This window comes from Tursiops truncatus, chromosome 1 (assembly GCF_011762595.2).
Source record: "Tursiops truncatus isolate mTurTru1 chromosome 1, mTurTru1.mat.Y, whole genome shotgun sequence".
NCBI classification, from domain to species: Eukaryota; Metazoa; Chordata; class Mammalia; order Artiodactyla; family Delphinidae; genus Tursiops; species Tursiops truncatus.
This window is the reverse complement of record NC_047034.1, coordinates 109902197-109917500: the sequence shown is the minus strand read 5'-3', so window position 1 is coordinate 109917500 and position 15304 is coordinate 109902197. Positions and strand designations below refer to the sequence as shown.

General features: G+C 39.1%; 1 protein-coding gene across 3 annotated transcripts in view; it reads left to right on the top strand.

Moving 5' to 3' along the window:
• SPATA1 (spermatogenesis associated 1) overlaps positions 1-14854 on the top strand; it is a 93355-nt gene extending 78501 nt beyond the window's left edge. For 2 of the 3 annotated variants that reach the window (XR_012324029.1, XR_012324027.1), the window contains one exon: positions 11763-11885. Coding sequence is in view for 1 of the 3 variants with exons in the window: in XM_073787964.1 (XP_073644065.1) it covers positions 11886-12125 (240 nt within the window). In the remaining 2 variants the exon portion in view is untranslated. Of the gene's footprint in view, positions 1-11762 lie in introns of all 3 variants that reach the window. The other variant, XM_073787964.1, reaches the window with a different exon arrangement.
• Positions 14855-15304: the final 450 nt, after the last annotated feature.

Here is a 15304-nt window from a genome sequence, read left to right as displayed (position 1 = left end):
GGTTTTTTTCTCCCTCATGTTCCTTTCCAGTGCAAAAGATTACCATAAGTCGTTCTGGCATGAACAAGAACTAGACAGCAATGGCATTAGTTTACTTTCCTTAAATCCCATCTCTATTGCCTAGGTGATCCTAGCCAGAGCTTGCTTTCTTCATCAATGAAAGATGTGTTCCTTTCAGAATTAGAATTTACTGGAGGAATAAGACCTGTCTTATATTTGCGGGACAATATGAATTTAAATTGGTAGGTTTCTGGTAGAATCTTTAAACTAAGGCAAATAAACTAGTAAGTATGATATCTTTGCATAAAATAGAACTCTACACTGCTGTAATTTTAAGTGGGGAAGCAGAGCCCAAGACATCACAAATCAAGTAAAATTTTAAAATAGTCTCCAGTTGATAAGTGAAGCTTCATTAAATGCCATCTAACGAAAACTAAAATAGGATGTAAAGGGAAGCAATTAAAATGATCATTTGAAGAATTCTGAAAGCAGGCAGACTCAATTTGAAAAGCATTGGAATGGGGGAAAAAAGCAATGGAATCATATACAGAATGGTTAGCCTAATTTAGCCCAGATTTATTTGATAAAGTTCCATTGGTCATCTTCATAAGGTTTACCTTACCAAATGGTGATTATTAACAAAATTATAGGGTCGGAAACAGGTCCCATTTAAATTACCTAGAAAGTGAATAATAGCCAAATGACCAAAAGGCTCTTTAGTATGGATTTTTTAAAATGACACTTTTAATTATTAATAACATTATTTGTGATCATGTTGATATTAATGATATAATCATTAATAGCAACAATATAAATAATTATTTTTAATTGCATGTTCCTGTTTACAAAACACTTTAATATAAATAGATTATATATACTATATTTATAATATATTTGTATATTATCTCATTAAAACATGTCCAGTGAATAATTACAGAATCAGATCATAGTATCTATCTAGTATATTCCAAATAGATTTTGGAAGCCCAGTCCTTAAACTTGGTGGCATGATTACTACCGACTGTAATCCCTTTCCTTTGCGAAGATGCCAAAGAATTCCCTTTTTCCCCCTCACTCTCACTGCTGCCAAGGATGGTTTTGCTTAATTGGCTCTGTGCTTAGTGCTGCTGAGGCTGTATTTGCCCCCTTGAGTGCATCGCTGCTGTTGCTGCTCTTACTTCCACCTACTGCTTATTTTGCCCAAAATAATTTGTTCGTTGGGCTTTGCTTTCTTTCTGTTTAATTCCAAGAGTGTTTTTCGTCTTGCTGCAGCCGAGGAGATGCTGAGGCTGCCACGGCTGTGACTTTGCTACTGAGGGTCTTCTTGTGGGAAAGCTGAACCCTGGTCCTCACTGGGGCACTGCCTATGCTGCCCCTGTGCTGTGTTTGCTCTTTGTTTGGAGGTCCATGTCCCAGTTTTTGTCTTGCTCTTTCCAGAATATGTCACAGAAAATGTTAACATTTTCGATAGAGACTTGGATGGGATTTTCCTCCAGCCTCAGTTGAATTTCAGTCATTGTCATGTTTGGAGATGCATGCTTATGTCGGCCAAGCTTGGTTTTAGTTTTATGCTGTAAGTAAAACTGAAATTTATGATGATGATGATGTTGATTAATAAACAGGCCGCAGAGCAAAGTAAGAGCTCAAGTTCTGTAATAATAGACAGCTGAGTTCAAATCTCAGTTCTGCCCAGTTCTAATCATTTGACCATGAGATTCTTAATTAACTCTCTGAATTTTTTTTTCTCCTCTATGAAACAGACAACAGTAGCATTATTCTCCTAGGGCGCTATGAGAATCCCATGAAAGAAAGGAAGTGCATGTAAAACACTTTGTTTACTACTTGACACATAGTAATAGTAATTTTCATTAGTGGAGTATTATATTCTACACACAACTAATAGTGTGTTTTTGTACATACAAATATTACATAAGTTTTGGTTTCATAATTAAATGAATAAATTAATATTATTAACATATGGTACCTCTAAAATCTTGTTGAATGAAATTGTAAGATTTAAAATTTGCATATCCTTTTTTTAAAGAACAAAATATTATTAGTTGATAAAACTCTGGAAGATTGATGCCATCAGAGCTAATAGGAAAGATTTCTGGCCTAGAAAAAATTTCCTCTGATAGATCTTAAAATGAAGCAAATGCAATTGTCCCTCTGGGTGGAAAAATCAAACACAAATAATGATTTGTACGTAAGAACTTAAAGAGGAATAAAAATAAAATTCATCAATATTCATTTATTGATTCATTTGTATATACTATTTAGTAAATATATATTGAATATTACAATTGTCCTAAGCTTATTCTATATTAATCTAATTAATCTAATTATTTTCTGGTTATTGAAATGGCTGCATTGGGCTGAGGCCTGGAACAGGGCTGTGGGACTTGGGGGTCAGAAGAAGCCCATCCTAGGGCTTCCCTGGTGGCGCAGTGGTTGAGAATCTGCCTGCCAATGCAGGGGGCACGGGTTTGAGCCCTGGTCTGGGAAGATCCCACATGTCGCGGAGCAACTAGGCCCGTGAGCCACAACTACTGAGCCTGCGCGTCTGGAGCCTGTGCTCTGCAACAAGAGAGGCCGCGATAGTGAGAGGCCCACGCACAGCGATGAAGAGTGGCCCCCGCTTGCCACAACTAGAGAAAGCCCTCGCACAGAAACAAAGACCCAACACAGCAGTAAATTAATTAATTAATTAATTAATTTTTTTTAAAGAAAAGCCCATCCTAGGGCTCAGCATCTGCTCATAGGATGCCTGGGACTGCAGTCAAATGCAGAAGTGGCTACTTGTTTTGGACCATCTTTGCTGGACCCCCTCATCTTCCTGACCTCTAGATGCTGCAGTATCCCAGGGCTCAATCTTTGACTTCTTTTCCTCTCAATCCACACTTGCTTTCTGAGTGATTTTATCCAGTCCCATGACATTGAATACAATCTATATGCTTATGATTCCTAACTTTATATCTTCACCCTCATAACTCACCTGAGCACATTTAATTTGCACATTTAATGGCCTACTCCGTATTTCCATCTGGGGGTTCAAGAGGTATCTCAAGCTCACCCTGTTGAAATAGAGCCCCTGATTTACATCCCATACCTGGTCCTGTTCCAGTGTTCCCCATCTTAGTAAGTAATCCCTTATCCAATCACCAAATTACTCAGGCCAAAGACCTCTCTGTCTCTCCCTGTCTCTCTCTCTCTCTCTCTCTCTCTCTCTCTCTCTCTCTCATACCATATCTAACCCATCATCTATAAACTCTCCTCCCAATCATTTCTCACCTCCTCCACCAATACCTTAGTCCAAATAACTATCATCTTTTTGTGTGTCCACTATAGTAGCCCCCATTTGAATATCTACTTCTAGAGGCCCTAGGTCTCTGCCTTCTGCCTGTCACTGAGCTTCAGTCTTCGCTTGCTAATTCAGTGGCCTTCTTTCTAGTCTTTATCTCAACCTTGTTCTTGCTTCAGGGTCCCTGCATTGCTATTCCCTCTTCTTGGAACACTCTTATGCAAGCTTCTTGTGGCTTTTTCCATCACTTGTTTCAGGTCTCTGCTCATCTGTCACCTCCTCATCTATCCATTCCATAGTTGTGGAATGGATAAATGACTGTCTCTACTTCCCTCCCACCTGGGGAACATGGCATCATGGACAGGTTGAAGATCGGATCCTTGACTTTTTGACAATATTTACTGAGCTCTTACATTCAAGGCACAAAGCTGGAAGGTTTTTTTCTTTATGTTCTTTATCATATTTAATCTATAAACCCTACAAAGTAGGTATTCTTATTGTCATTATTATTATCTCCTATTTTACAGATGAGGAAACTGAACTCAGCAAGGTTTAATAATTCAACCGATACAGCTAGCAAGAGATAGATAGTGTTGGGAAGGGTAGTTATGCAGTTTGTTGGTGCTTGCACAGCTGCCAAAGTGTGCCTTGGGCCTAGAACATTTCCTTACATGGAGATGAGGAGCCCTCACAGCCTATGTTGGGTGTATCACCTTGTTTGGGAATATAATGTTCCTGTTCTGAGTTTAAAGTGTACTTCTTTGTTCTGCTTCAAGTGTATGCATCACACGGGACCTGGCTAAACACATTGCTCTATCTGTTTGGTCTTGGTGAGGAGGAAACAGGGTCCTTCACTGGCAACACAGAGGGGTGCTGGCAGACCATCTTCCAGCATCAGCTACACAGCAAGACCCACTGGCCTTGGGGAACTGACACTATTGAAGCAAAGCATTGCTCCATCCAGTGTCTGTGTGAGTCATGTCTTTCGTGGTGACCCCAACACCTGCAAACGGTGCAGTGGGTTGACATCTTGGGACAGCTGCTCCTGGTGGGAGGCACTGTCATCTCTTTGCTATCTTCCATGCAGGGCCCTCCTCCCTGGTGGTGGTAACAGGTGTTAGTTGCTCTACTCTCAGTAACTCTAAGCTAATTATCTCCAATTTCAAAGTGCTACTCTTTTTTTTTAAATTTATTTTATTCAAGTATAGTTGATTTACAATGTTGTGTTAATTTCTGCTGTACAGCAAAGTGGCTCAGTTACGTATACACACACATATGTATTATTTTTCATATATTTCTCCATTATGGTTTATCACAGGATACTGAATACAGTTCCCTGTGCTATACAGTAGCACCTTGTTGTTTTATCCATTCTCTATATAATAGCTTGCATCTGCTAATCCCAAACTCCCAATACATCCATCCCCCAACCCCTTCTTCCCCTTGGCAACCACAAGTCTGTTCTGATGTCTGGGTGTCTGTTTCATAGATAAGTTCATTTGTGTCATATTTTAGATTCCACATATAGGTGATATCATATGGTATTTGTCTTTCTCTTTCTGACTTACTTCACTAAGTATGATAATCTCTAGTTGCATCCATGTCACTGCAAATGACATTATTTCATTCTTTTTTTATGGCTGAGTAATATCATTGTTTATATGTACCTCAAAGTGCTGCTCTTAAGCATTATTCCATGTTCTCTCCCCACCCTTCTTCTAAGTGCAGTTGCTTCTCCTTATTTGTGGTAGTTGTTTTATAAAGTCACCACAAACACTGAATTAGCAAATAGTAAATCATTGCTCTTAGAGGAAATATAGGGTTAAGTTCCTGCAAGCCTCTGGTCACAACATTTTCTTCAATAAATCAATATATAACCTTGTTTTATGTGTGTTTCTGTTTAGACTCCTTTTTTAATATACAGTTGATTTGTTAACATTAAAATAATAGCCAATATCATTATACCTCAGGCCAGAATGAAGTTTATCTACACACATATTTTCTCTGTAAGGCAGTTCACAGCCTTCTTATGTTCAGGAACATTAGATGACACTTCAGCACTATGATTTGGTCCATTTTGAATAGCAAAATCAACAACATACAGCACAAAAGTGCAAAAAAAGTGGTACTAAATAGACCATGGAAAGGATACAGTGTGAGAAATGATACAGGATAGGAGAGCATCACCTTGTTTGACCTCAGCTGGGAATGTGCACATCAGGCAACTCAAATTTTTCACACATGTTTGTGAATGACTGTGAAAGCACTGGGTGTGCTGATTTTGGTGTAACAAACACATTTTAGTGTGTATGTGAATTCACAAATACAGAATTCGCAAGTAGTAAGGATCAAGTGACTGTAAATACTTCGTAACCACTTCAGGTTTACAGATTTCTTTAAGAATTTGATAAAAGTTTCTAACCAGAAAAATGCACTGTTCACATATACACACAAATCTTACATGAAATTCACTTGTGAATTCCAAAGAACCCCAGGTTAAAACTCCTGTCCTCATGCATTTTGTCTGATTCATCTTCATGGAATTTCTTTGAAGTTGGTAGGGACAGAACATAGAGTGATGAGCTCATTTGCCCCGGTTACATCATTGACAGCAATTACATAATTGCCCAGGATTACATAAATAGCATCCCCAGGCAGCCAGAGAGACTGTTACTGAACCAGATTGGTCTGCTCACCCAACACACAGCAAAGCCAATCTACTGACATCAGGTTGTGGTGAAGGAAAATACAGTGTTTATTACAGGGCACCAAGTGAAGAATACAGGTAGCTAATGCCCAAAAGACCCAAACTCCCTGATGACTTTTAGGAATAGGTTTTTAAAGACAAAGTGAGGGGAGTGACATTTGTGGGGAACGTAATCAGCTCATGCACAATTTTCTGATTATTGGGTGGTGAGGTAACCAGGTGAGACCACAGGGGTTAACATTATCAATCTTCAGGCTCCAGGTCATCTGGGGGGGTGTACGTGCTCAGGGTCACGATTCTTCATCTGGTTAGGATATGGTTTCTGCAAAACAACTGAGGAATATGTATTAGACTTTACCTTTACCTGAGACAGAACTGGGAGTGCTTGGGGGATGACTTGTTTAAGCTACGGTTATTTCCCTGCCTGACTGTGCTATCTTTGTCTCTGTACTACTTACCTGCACCAGGAAGGCCTCCACATAGGTCTCCTCTGTTTCAAGACCACTCCTGGAAATTTAAGTGCTATTTTCAGGGAACTTGCCTTTATTATGAGGTGGTCTCTTAAACATCTCTACTTTGGGACTCATCATCATCATTCTTGTGTGCAGTTGTCCCACCCTTGCAAGTGGACAACTGCATAAGTTTTAAAGTGGCCTGATATCCAGCTTTTATGTCAGATTCAGTCTTTTCAATTTTGTAATCTGTAAGAACTGTACACCCAACACAGGCTTTAGCAAATAATCACTCTCTGAACTTTCTTATGTTTCTGCTGATGGAGGGTGGGGTGATGCAGAGGAGACTAACAAAAAAAAAATTTACTCTATTTTTGAGGTCCATTTTATCTTTTTTATTTTTTGTGGGGTTTTTTTTGTTTGCATTTGTTTGCAGTCCATTTTAAAAGCTGGTTTCCTTTCCTAATTTTTTCTTGCCCATGTGAATAGTTTGATGGATTTCTATTCCCTGGAAATAAACCATGCCAGTGGAACCAAGTCATCTCATCCCTAAAATAAGGGACTAAGTTTAGAGTTTCCAGTGTCTCTTTTGTTCTAACATCCCATGGTTGTCTGATTCCATCTCAGAAGGATTCTGGAAGGCAGAAAGAGGCCAACTAACTAGGATTAAACATGTTCTTCAGAATGTTTGCACTTTAGCAATTAAATATGAAAACATTCTCAATCTCTTACCAAGTTTCACAAGAACAGTGAGAGAATTAATTTCCAAAAATGTTGTAGAAAAGTAGAGATTTAAGAAATGAAATACTAAGGTTTTATATAATGATGCATATTTCATGCAAAAAATGAAATATTTTGAAACAAAATATCCATGTGAATGACTTTCTAAGAGCAAAATAAAAAATAACCTCTTTGACAGAATCAGAACCTTTGGGGGGCATCACTACAGCAGACACACATTGCTGCATTGAAGATATTTTGGAGATGACAATGTTATAAGCATCTTGAGAGATAACAAGTGTGACTTTTTAAAAACAGTAGCAATATCAATGAGTACAATATACGATCAAGCTTCCTTTCTCTGGAAGTTAATTCTACTGATTAGAAAGAATCATACAGAATATAATTTTGAATGCTGTCAGGAACAATAGAAGTTTTCTATAAATCCAATTTCTGAAGACAGCATATACTGTACAACTGTGTATTCAGGGAGGAGGGGGAGAATCTCATTCACTCACATAGTACCAGATATTTTTGTTAATTCTATGTTCTACGACTTGATTCTATGTCACTTTGTAGCAGTAAACAAATCATACTTAAGAATGGTAAAATCTTAAAAATGGGATAATGAAGTCATCTGGAGCCTTGGCTGAACAGCTTGCAAGGTTTCACTAGAGCTGTTTTAGAGATAACCTCCCTCAACCGGCACCATCCCTCTCCTACCAGTGTAAGATAAGGATCTTGAAAAAATAGGGAGAAGAGTTTGAGAAGGATAGGTGTTAGCTCTTTGGAAGACCTAAATAGACATTTCTCCAAAGAAGATATACAGATTGCCAACAAACACATGAAAGGATGCTCAACATTACTAATCATTAGAGAAATGCATATCAGAACTACAATGAGGTATCACCTCACACCGGTCAGAATGGCCATCACCAAAAAATCTACAAACAATAAATGCTGGAGAGGGTGTGGAGAAAAGGGAACCCTCTTGCACTGTTGGTGGGAATGTAAATTGATACAGCCACTATGGAGAACAGTATGCAGGTTCCTTAAAAAAGTAAAAATAGAACTACCATACTACCCAGCAATCCCACTACTGGGCATATACCCTAAGAAAACCATAATTCAAAAAGAGTCATGTTCATTGCAGCTCTATTTACAATAGCCAGAACATGGAAGCAACCCAAGTGTCCATCGACAGATGAATGGATAAAGATGTGGCACATATATACAATGGAATATTACTCAGCCATAAAAAGAAATGAAATTAAGTTATTTGTAGTGAGGTGGATGGACCTCGAGTCTGTCATACAGAGTGAAGTAAATCAGAAAGAGAAAAACAAATACCATATGCTAACACATATATATGGAATCTTAAAAAAAAAGTTCTGATGAACCTAGGGGCAGGACAGGAATAAAGACTCAGACGTAAACAGTGGACTTGAGGACATGGGGAGAGGGGGAAGTATAAGCTGGGACGAAGTGAGAGAGTAGCATTGACATACATACACTACCAAATGTAAAATAGATAGCTAGTGGGAAGCAGCTGCATAGCACAGGGAGATCAGCTTGGTGCTTTGTGACCACCTAGAGGGGTGGGATAGGGAGTGTGGGAGGGAGGCACAAGAGGGAGGGTATATGGGGATATATGTATATGTATAGCTGATTCACTTTGTTACACAGCAGAAACTAACACACCCTTGTAAAGCAATTATACTCCAATAAAGATGTTAAAAATAATAATAATAAATAAAATAAAATAAAAACAGGGAGAGAGCCCCTGAGATTACAAGGGTTCTTGTAATGCTGGAGAAAGTCACCAGTTGGCACAGTGTAGAAGTCCCCACACCCACATGATAATGGGATTGTCTATGGAAACATCGGAAGACCCTAACTGAAACGTTCTCCACTTTGGTTAGTCCAAACAAAGAACATCCTTTCTGTCAGCACAAATAAGAGTCTAGACATCCTCAGAAAATATAGTTTCTTTAGCTATCACCAAATCTTCCCCTCTACCTGTTTCTTATAACCATTTCTTGATATCCACATGGACCTTCTTAATTCCTCATTCAAGTTGGTAGTACATAACAGATTCAATGATCTATCAGGTTATTATTTAACAAATATATATTGAGTGTCTTCTACTTTCCAGGCACTCTGCTAGGCAGGGATGTAACAGTAAACAAAGCCAGTCCATCTATTATGGAGGTTGATCCAACAAGGGCTGGAAAGGGAGCCAGTACAACAGAGTCAGGGAGACACCACAGGAGAAGCACAGCAGGCTGGGCACACAGAAGAACACCTAATTCAGTCTTAGGTTGTCAGTGAAGGAAAAGAATATTAATAAACATCTCTTAAATAGTGTTCACTGTATGCCAGACATCATTTAATTTTAATTCATTTAAGGATTTCAATGATGCTAAGTGAAGAGCCAACTTGCAAAGTGAGGAGGTCACTGGAGCATTCCAGGCAAAAAGAACAGCAGGTGCAAAGGCCCAGAGGTAAGAGAGCATGAAAGAGAAATAGATACAGTGGTGCCCCGGAAGCAGCTCATGCCAGCTCACCAGATCTAACTGTTAAGTATTCAGGAATTTTGTAAGCTAGTAACTGTTGGTAGCTCAAAATTGGCCACAACAGAAATATTTATATTATGGAAGATCGCAAATCAATCAGCATTGTTTTCGTGTTTTGTTTTATGTATTTTTTGAGAACCATTTATCAGTGCATCACTGATCCTGAGGTACAGGAAATAATAACCTGAAATTCTTTGTTTGCATGTTTATCTTGGCATCAAATTCTATGCGCAAAGTTATTTGCATTTTTTAATGGAGTTCAAGGTCATTTTGTTGACAGACATGATTACAATGGTGTGCCAACGTCATCTTCAAAAGAGAAAAAAGATGGCATGTTAAAATATCATATGAACATCATTTACATTTCACTGGCATTTTGACCCAATTTAAACTGAACAACGAGATCCCTACATTGTATCTCAAATATACATAACATCTTCTATCTCAGTAGCTTAAGCTAATCTAGCCCTCTCAAATTATAAAACCCCTCTTGTTGTCATGATGCATAGATAATAGCAATTTTTACATCCAGATTAGATGTAGAGTCTATGCATAAAGCACAATGATCTTAACACTCTTAGGAAATCATTTAGGGCAAGGAGGAAAATGCCCCCAATTCTCCTCACCATGAAGTAACATTAAAATGCACATCCAAGGCAGATGGAAGCAGCCCTGAGAGGAAGAAGCTTTTGCTGATCAAGAGCAGTGTTTTAAGTTTAACTGAGGAAAAAAAACACTGTCTAAAAGTGGCAACATTCAGTAGCAAAGAAATGCTGTGTTTCTCGTGAATATCTCTGTTCACGCATTGCTGAGACCTAGAATATGACGAGGGGGTGTAAGCTTTGCTGCAGGGGAAACCCTGAAACGTAGAAATCATATCGTCAAGCATGAAGAATGGCTGGGTCTGGAGCAAGCAGAAGCTTCTACCGAGAAGGGAGATCACTTTTTTCTGCTTTTCTGTGGCTTCCATGCTTTTCCCTGGGTCTGCAGCGAGTTCATACACCAGGTTATTTATGTGTTCATATATTTATTCAGACTTTTAAAAATTGCTGTGCAAATCCTCCACTCAAAGTTCCCAGAAATACATTTATAGATTTTAAAAACAACTCACTGAAAGACAACATTTTTTGGCGGTATAGTTGATTTAAAACATTATATTAGTTTTAGGTATACAACATAGTAATTCAGCATTTTTATAGATTATACTTCATTTATAATTATTATAAAATATTGGCTGTATTTCCTGTGCTATACATTATCCTTGTAGTTTATTTATTTTATACATATTAGCTGTACCTCTTAACCCTCTACCCCTATCTTGCCCCTCCCCCTTGCCTCTTCTCACTAGTAACCACTAGTGAGTTACTAGTTATAAGTCTGTCTGACTTATTTCATTTAGCATAATACCTTCCAGGTCCATCCATGTTGTTACAAATGGCAAAATTTCATTCTTTTATATGGCAGAGTAGTATTCCATTGTGTGTGTGTGTGTGTGTGTGTGTGTGTGTGTGTGTGTGTGTGTACCATGTCTTCTTTATCCATTCATCTGTTGATGGACACTTGGGTTGCTTCCCTATCTTGGCTATTGTAAATAGTGCTGCTGTGAACATTGGGGTGTCTATACCTTTTGGAATTAGTGTTTTTGTTTTCTCCAGATATATACCCAAGAGTGGAATTGCTGGATCATATGGTAGGTCTATATTTAGTTGTTTGAGGAACCTCCATACTGTTTTCCATAGTGGCTGTACCAATTTACATTCCCTCCAACAATGTACAAGTGTTCCCTTTTCTTTACCTCCTTGCCAACATTTGTTATTTGTGGTCTTTTTGATGATGGCCATTCTGACATGTGTGAGGTGATATCATCATTTTGATTTGCGTTTCTCTGATGATTAGTGATGTTCAGTATCTTTTCACGTGCCTGTTGGCCATCTGTATGCTGAAAGACAACTTTTGTCTTGTCTACCATCTTTCCCATTCAGAGCTCACTGTTTTTTTTTTAACAGGATCATTCTGGGCCGTCTTCCTGATGCCATCACAGCCTCTGCCTGAACCCCAACAGGAAGGTCCAAAGCAGCAGGTGCAAACCCAGATGGGGAAAACTGGTGGATTACTCTGTGTCCAGAAAAATGGAGCTCAAGGCCACGAACAGATACACCATCCCAGGGAACCTTGCTGTCTTCCCCTATTTGACCATGGGGCTGCTAGCTATTGGCTGCTTCTTCACTCGCTGGTACTTTGTTTATGAAGCCACCTCCACCAAGCACGCTCATGATATGTACAAAAAGCTTCTCATCTCCTTGGTGGCCTTGCTATTCATTGACTTTGGAGTTCTCTTCCTGTTACTCTGGGTTGGCATCTACATATGAGCTCCTAAGGGATCCAACCAGGTAGATTCATTGAATCTTGGTTTTTGTAAATTATTTTTTTTTAACTGTTGCTGGAAGTGTCCCACCTGCTGCTCACAGTAAAGGCAGATGTGGAAAGAGAAAGGAAGTAGAAAGAAAGAAAGAAGAAAGGAAGAAGAAGAAGAGAAAGAAAGAAAGAGAGAGAGAGAAAGAAGAAAGAAAGAGGAGGAAGGGACGGAGGGAAGGAGGAAAGAAGGAAGGAAGGAATTAGGAAGGAAAGAAAGAAATCCTGAATAGGAACTTCAGAATAAGTTTGATGCTGGTAAGCTGCCCAGCATTGCCCCTGACCTTCAGAACTAGGACCACATCATCCTCATAGCATTTACTCAGGGCCACAGCTGCAAAGTCATGGAAACCTGCAAAGCAAGCCCATCATCAGACAATAAAAATCATAATAGCACTTATGATGTGCCAGGCACTGTTGATTTAGTCATTAAAAAAAAACAAAAAAGGAAAACTACCTTTTGTGGTAATGCTATTATTATCCCCCATTAGAATTCTCTAAAAAGGCCCCCCAAATACCCATAAGTAATACGTGGATCAGAGTTTATCCAAAATAAATGTCATAAGCTTCCGGCTAGCCCTAATCTGCACTCCATTAAATATGGCTTTGCCTGTGCTGATGACACTAGTTGTTAGTTAATTCTAAGGGAAGGAAACCAAGTCAGTGTTTAGGGTGTGAACTGACAGATGGGTTAGCAATTCAAATCTTTCTCAAGTCAGGGGTTTTTATTTTATCTCCACAGCTACAGCCTATGTACAGCACCCCACCTCTCAGTCCCCCATTTCTAGAGCTCTTCTGTGGCTTAATTTTGAATGACTTGTCTTGGGTCATCTGTCTTGAGTAGTATTTGTATAGTATCAGCATCTACCAGCAGGTGTCTCTAGGTCACTGAAGGAGCTTCATTAGATTTTGGAGAAGGAAAGAATAAAAAAGGTATTTGGGACACAACGAGACATGAAGCAAATACCAAGTGATGCCCTACTCCAGGACCAACCCCAAACCTCCAGGTGGCAATTATAAGTGAGTGAGTGAGTGTGTGTGTGTGTGTGTGTGTGTGTGTTTGTGTGTGTGTGTGTGTGTGTGTGTGTGTGTGTGTGTGTGTGTATGTACACACACACATCCACCCTTCCCCTTCAATGCACATATAAGGAAAAAATATAACTTGGAACATTAGGAAACGTTTAGAGCAGCCATAGAACAAATTGCAGAAATATGGATAGATGCAATACAAGTCATCTTAAAGCCTTCAAATGCCCTGCTTTTGTCTGATGTCTGTAGAAATTTGCATTTATAAACAAGAGAGTCTTTGAATGAGTATGTTAGGCTAAACCCTGCTTTCTCTGATCTTCTTGGCATGGACAGCTAAAGATAGACTCCAAAATTAGTTAGACATCAGGGACTGTGCCTTGGCTACACTGGGTGAGCACTGTACAGATTTGGTAGGACAGAGATCATTCTGTGAGCTTCCAGTTTCTGGAAACTCAGAGTAAAGACCCTGGAGATGAAGCAAGTTCTGGACTCTACATCTGGATTTCCAAAGACTCTCAACCACTTTTAAAAATCTATGATTGCTATCTCAATGATACCAATCACCCAAAGAACAGTGTTAGGACAGGATGAAGTCACCTTACAATACTTGAACATAGAGGATCCGTATCCTACAAGAGCCAGTGTGTGAAATGGAGTCTTTCCAAATGAGTGGGGTAGTCACAAGTTCCCACCAAAGAGAGAGTGGGGTGGTTGAAAGAAGGGCCTTGAGTGGCTCACTCATGGTCACTCTTAGCTAGATAACACAGATAATTTGATTGAAACATTAGCTTTTCTGACGAATACTTAACAATGATGGCTATGAACTGATACTATTTTATTGTTGCATGGTAGTTAGCAATGTACAGTCAGAACCAGAAGAACTCGGTTGAATTGCAGATGGCTCATTTGGTAAAGCACGAATGACAAGAAGGTGGGTCTTAGAAGACAACTGAATGGACGTGTTTCTAAGGAAATTCACTGGTACATCCATCAGGAAGGCTTCACACCTAACTTCAGGTGGAGGGAAAGAAAGCTGGACAAGCAGGTACAGTGGAGGAGGTGATATGACAGAGGTCAAGGGCCAAACAATTGCCCCAGGTTTCTGAACAGACACAATGTAGTGTAAAGGCTCACCTTATAGGATCCAGCACCAGATTGCCTGGGTTCAAATATTTGCTTTACTTATTATTGATACCTGTGTGCCTTTGGGCAAGTTTTATATACTATGTGCTTCATACACTATGTGACTCATCTATAAAATGGGGACAATAATAGTACCTAGTTCACAGGGTTAAATATGTTAATAGTGTATTAAGCTTTTAGAACAGTACTCGGCTTATATTAAGAACTCAATATGCGCTAAGCTATTGTTAGTGATCTTATGTAAAGGATGACGAACCACTGTTGGTGAGCTTTTAAGAAATCACGGGAGCATAAGCTGTGCCAGAGGCAGCAAATATCACAAATTTTTTCAGTAATAAAAGATAGAGTTTGGGAGATTTAACAGATCAATGAAAAATTAATCAACAGTCAACCTAAAACACAAATGGAAAATTTTATTCACATCAACCTGAGGATTATAACCAAGGAGACAATCTTTCAGAAAGCTCTGAGGACTGTTCCAAAGACGTAAAGGGGGAGGCCAGTATATATGTGATTTCAGAGAAGGGGTATGTACGATCAAGCACACGTCTTGGTAGAAGGTTACTGCTATTCGCAAGGAACAGATATCTTCTTTAAAGGTTTTAGTGCTTTTCTAAGTATGGGAAGATGCAAGAAACTGGGTTCGTAAAATTTTCTCCTGAATATATCTATGTGAGGCCCAGTTCTTCCGTTTTTCCCAGAACACAAATTACCTCATCCTGATCTTTGCTCTGAACTCTTTCAGGGTGTACTGTAGGTCAGTGACTGCAGTGGCTAATGACTTGATTCTTGTAGAACTAGATGGTGGGCAATAGTCTTTATGTTACAGTTTCTTCCTTTTTGGTCTTAATTTCAATCAAGGTTTGGGAAACATTTTATGACAGGTTTGTCCCACGGTGCTAAGAATGCTTATTCCCAGGTCAGGCGAGGATTTCATTGATAGGTCATTCAATGTACTGTTACT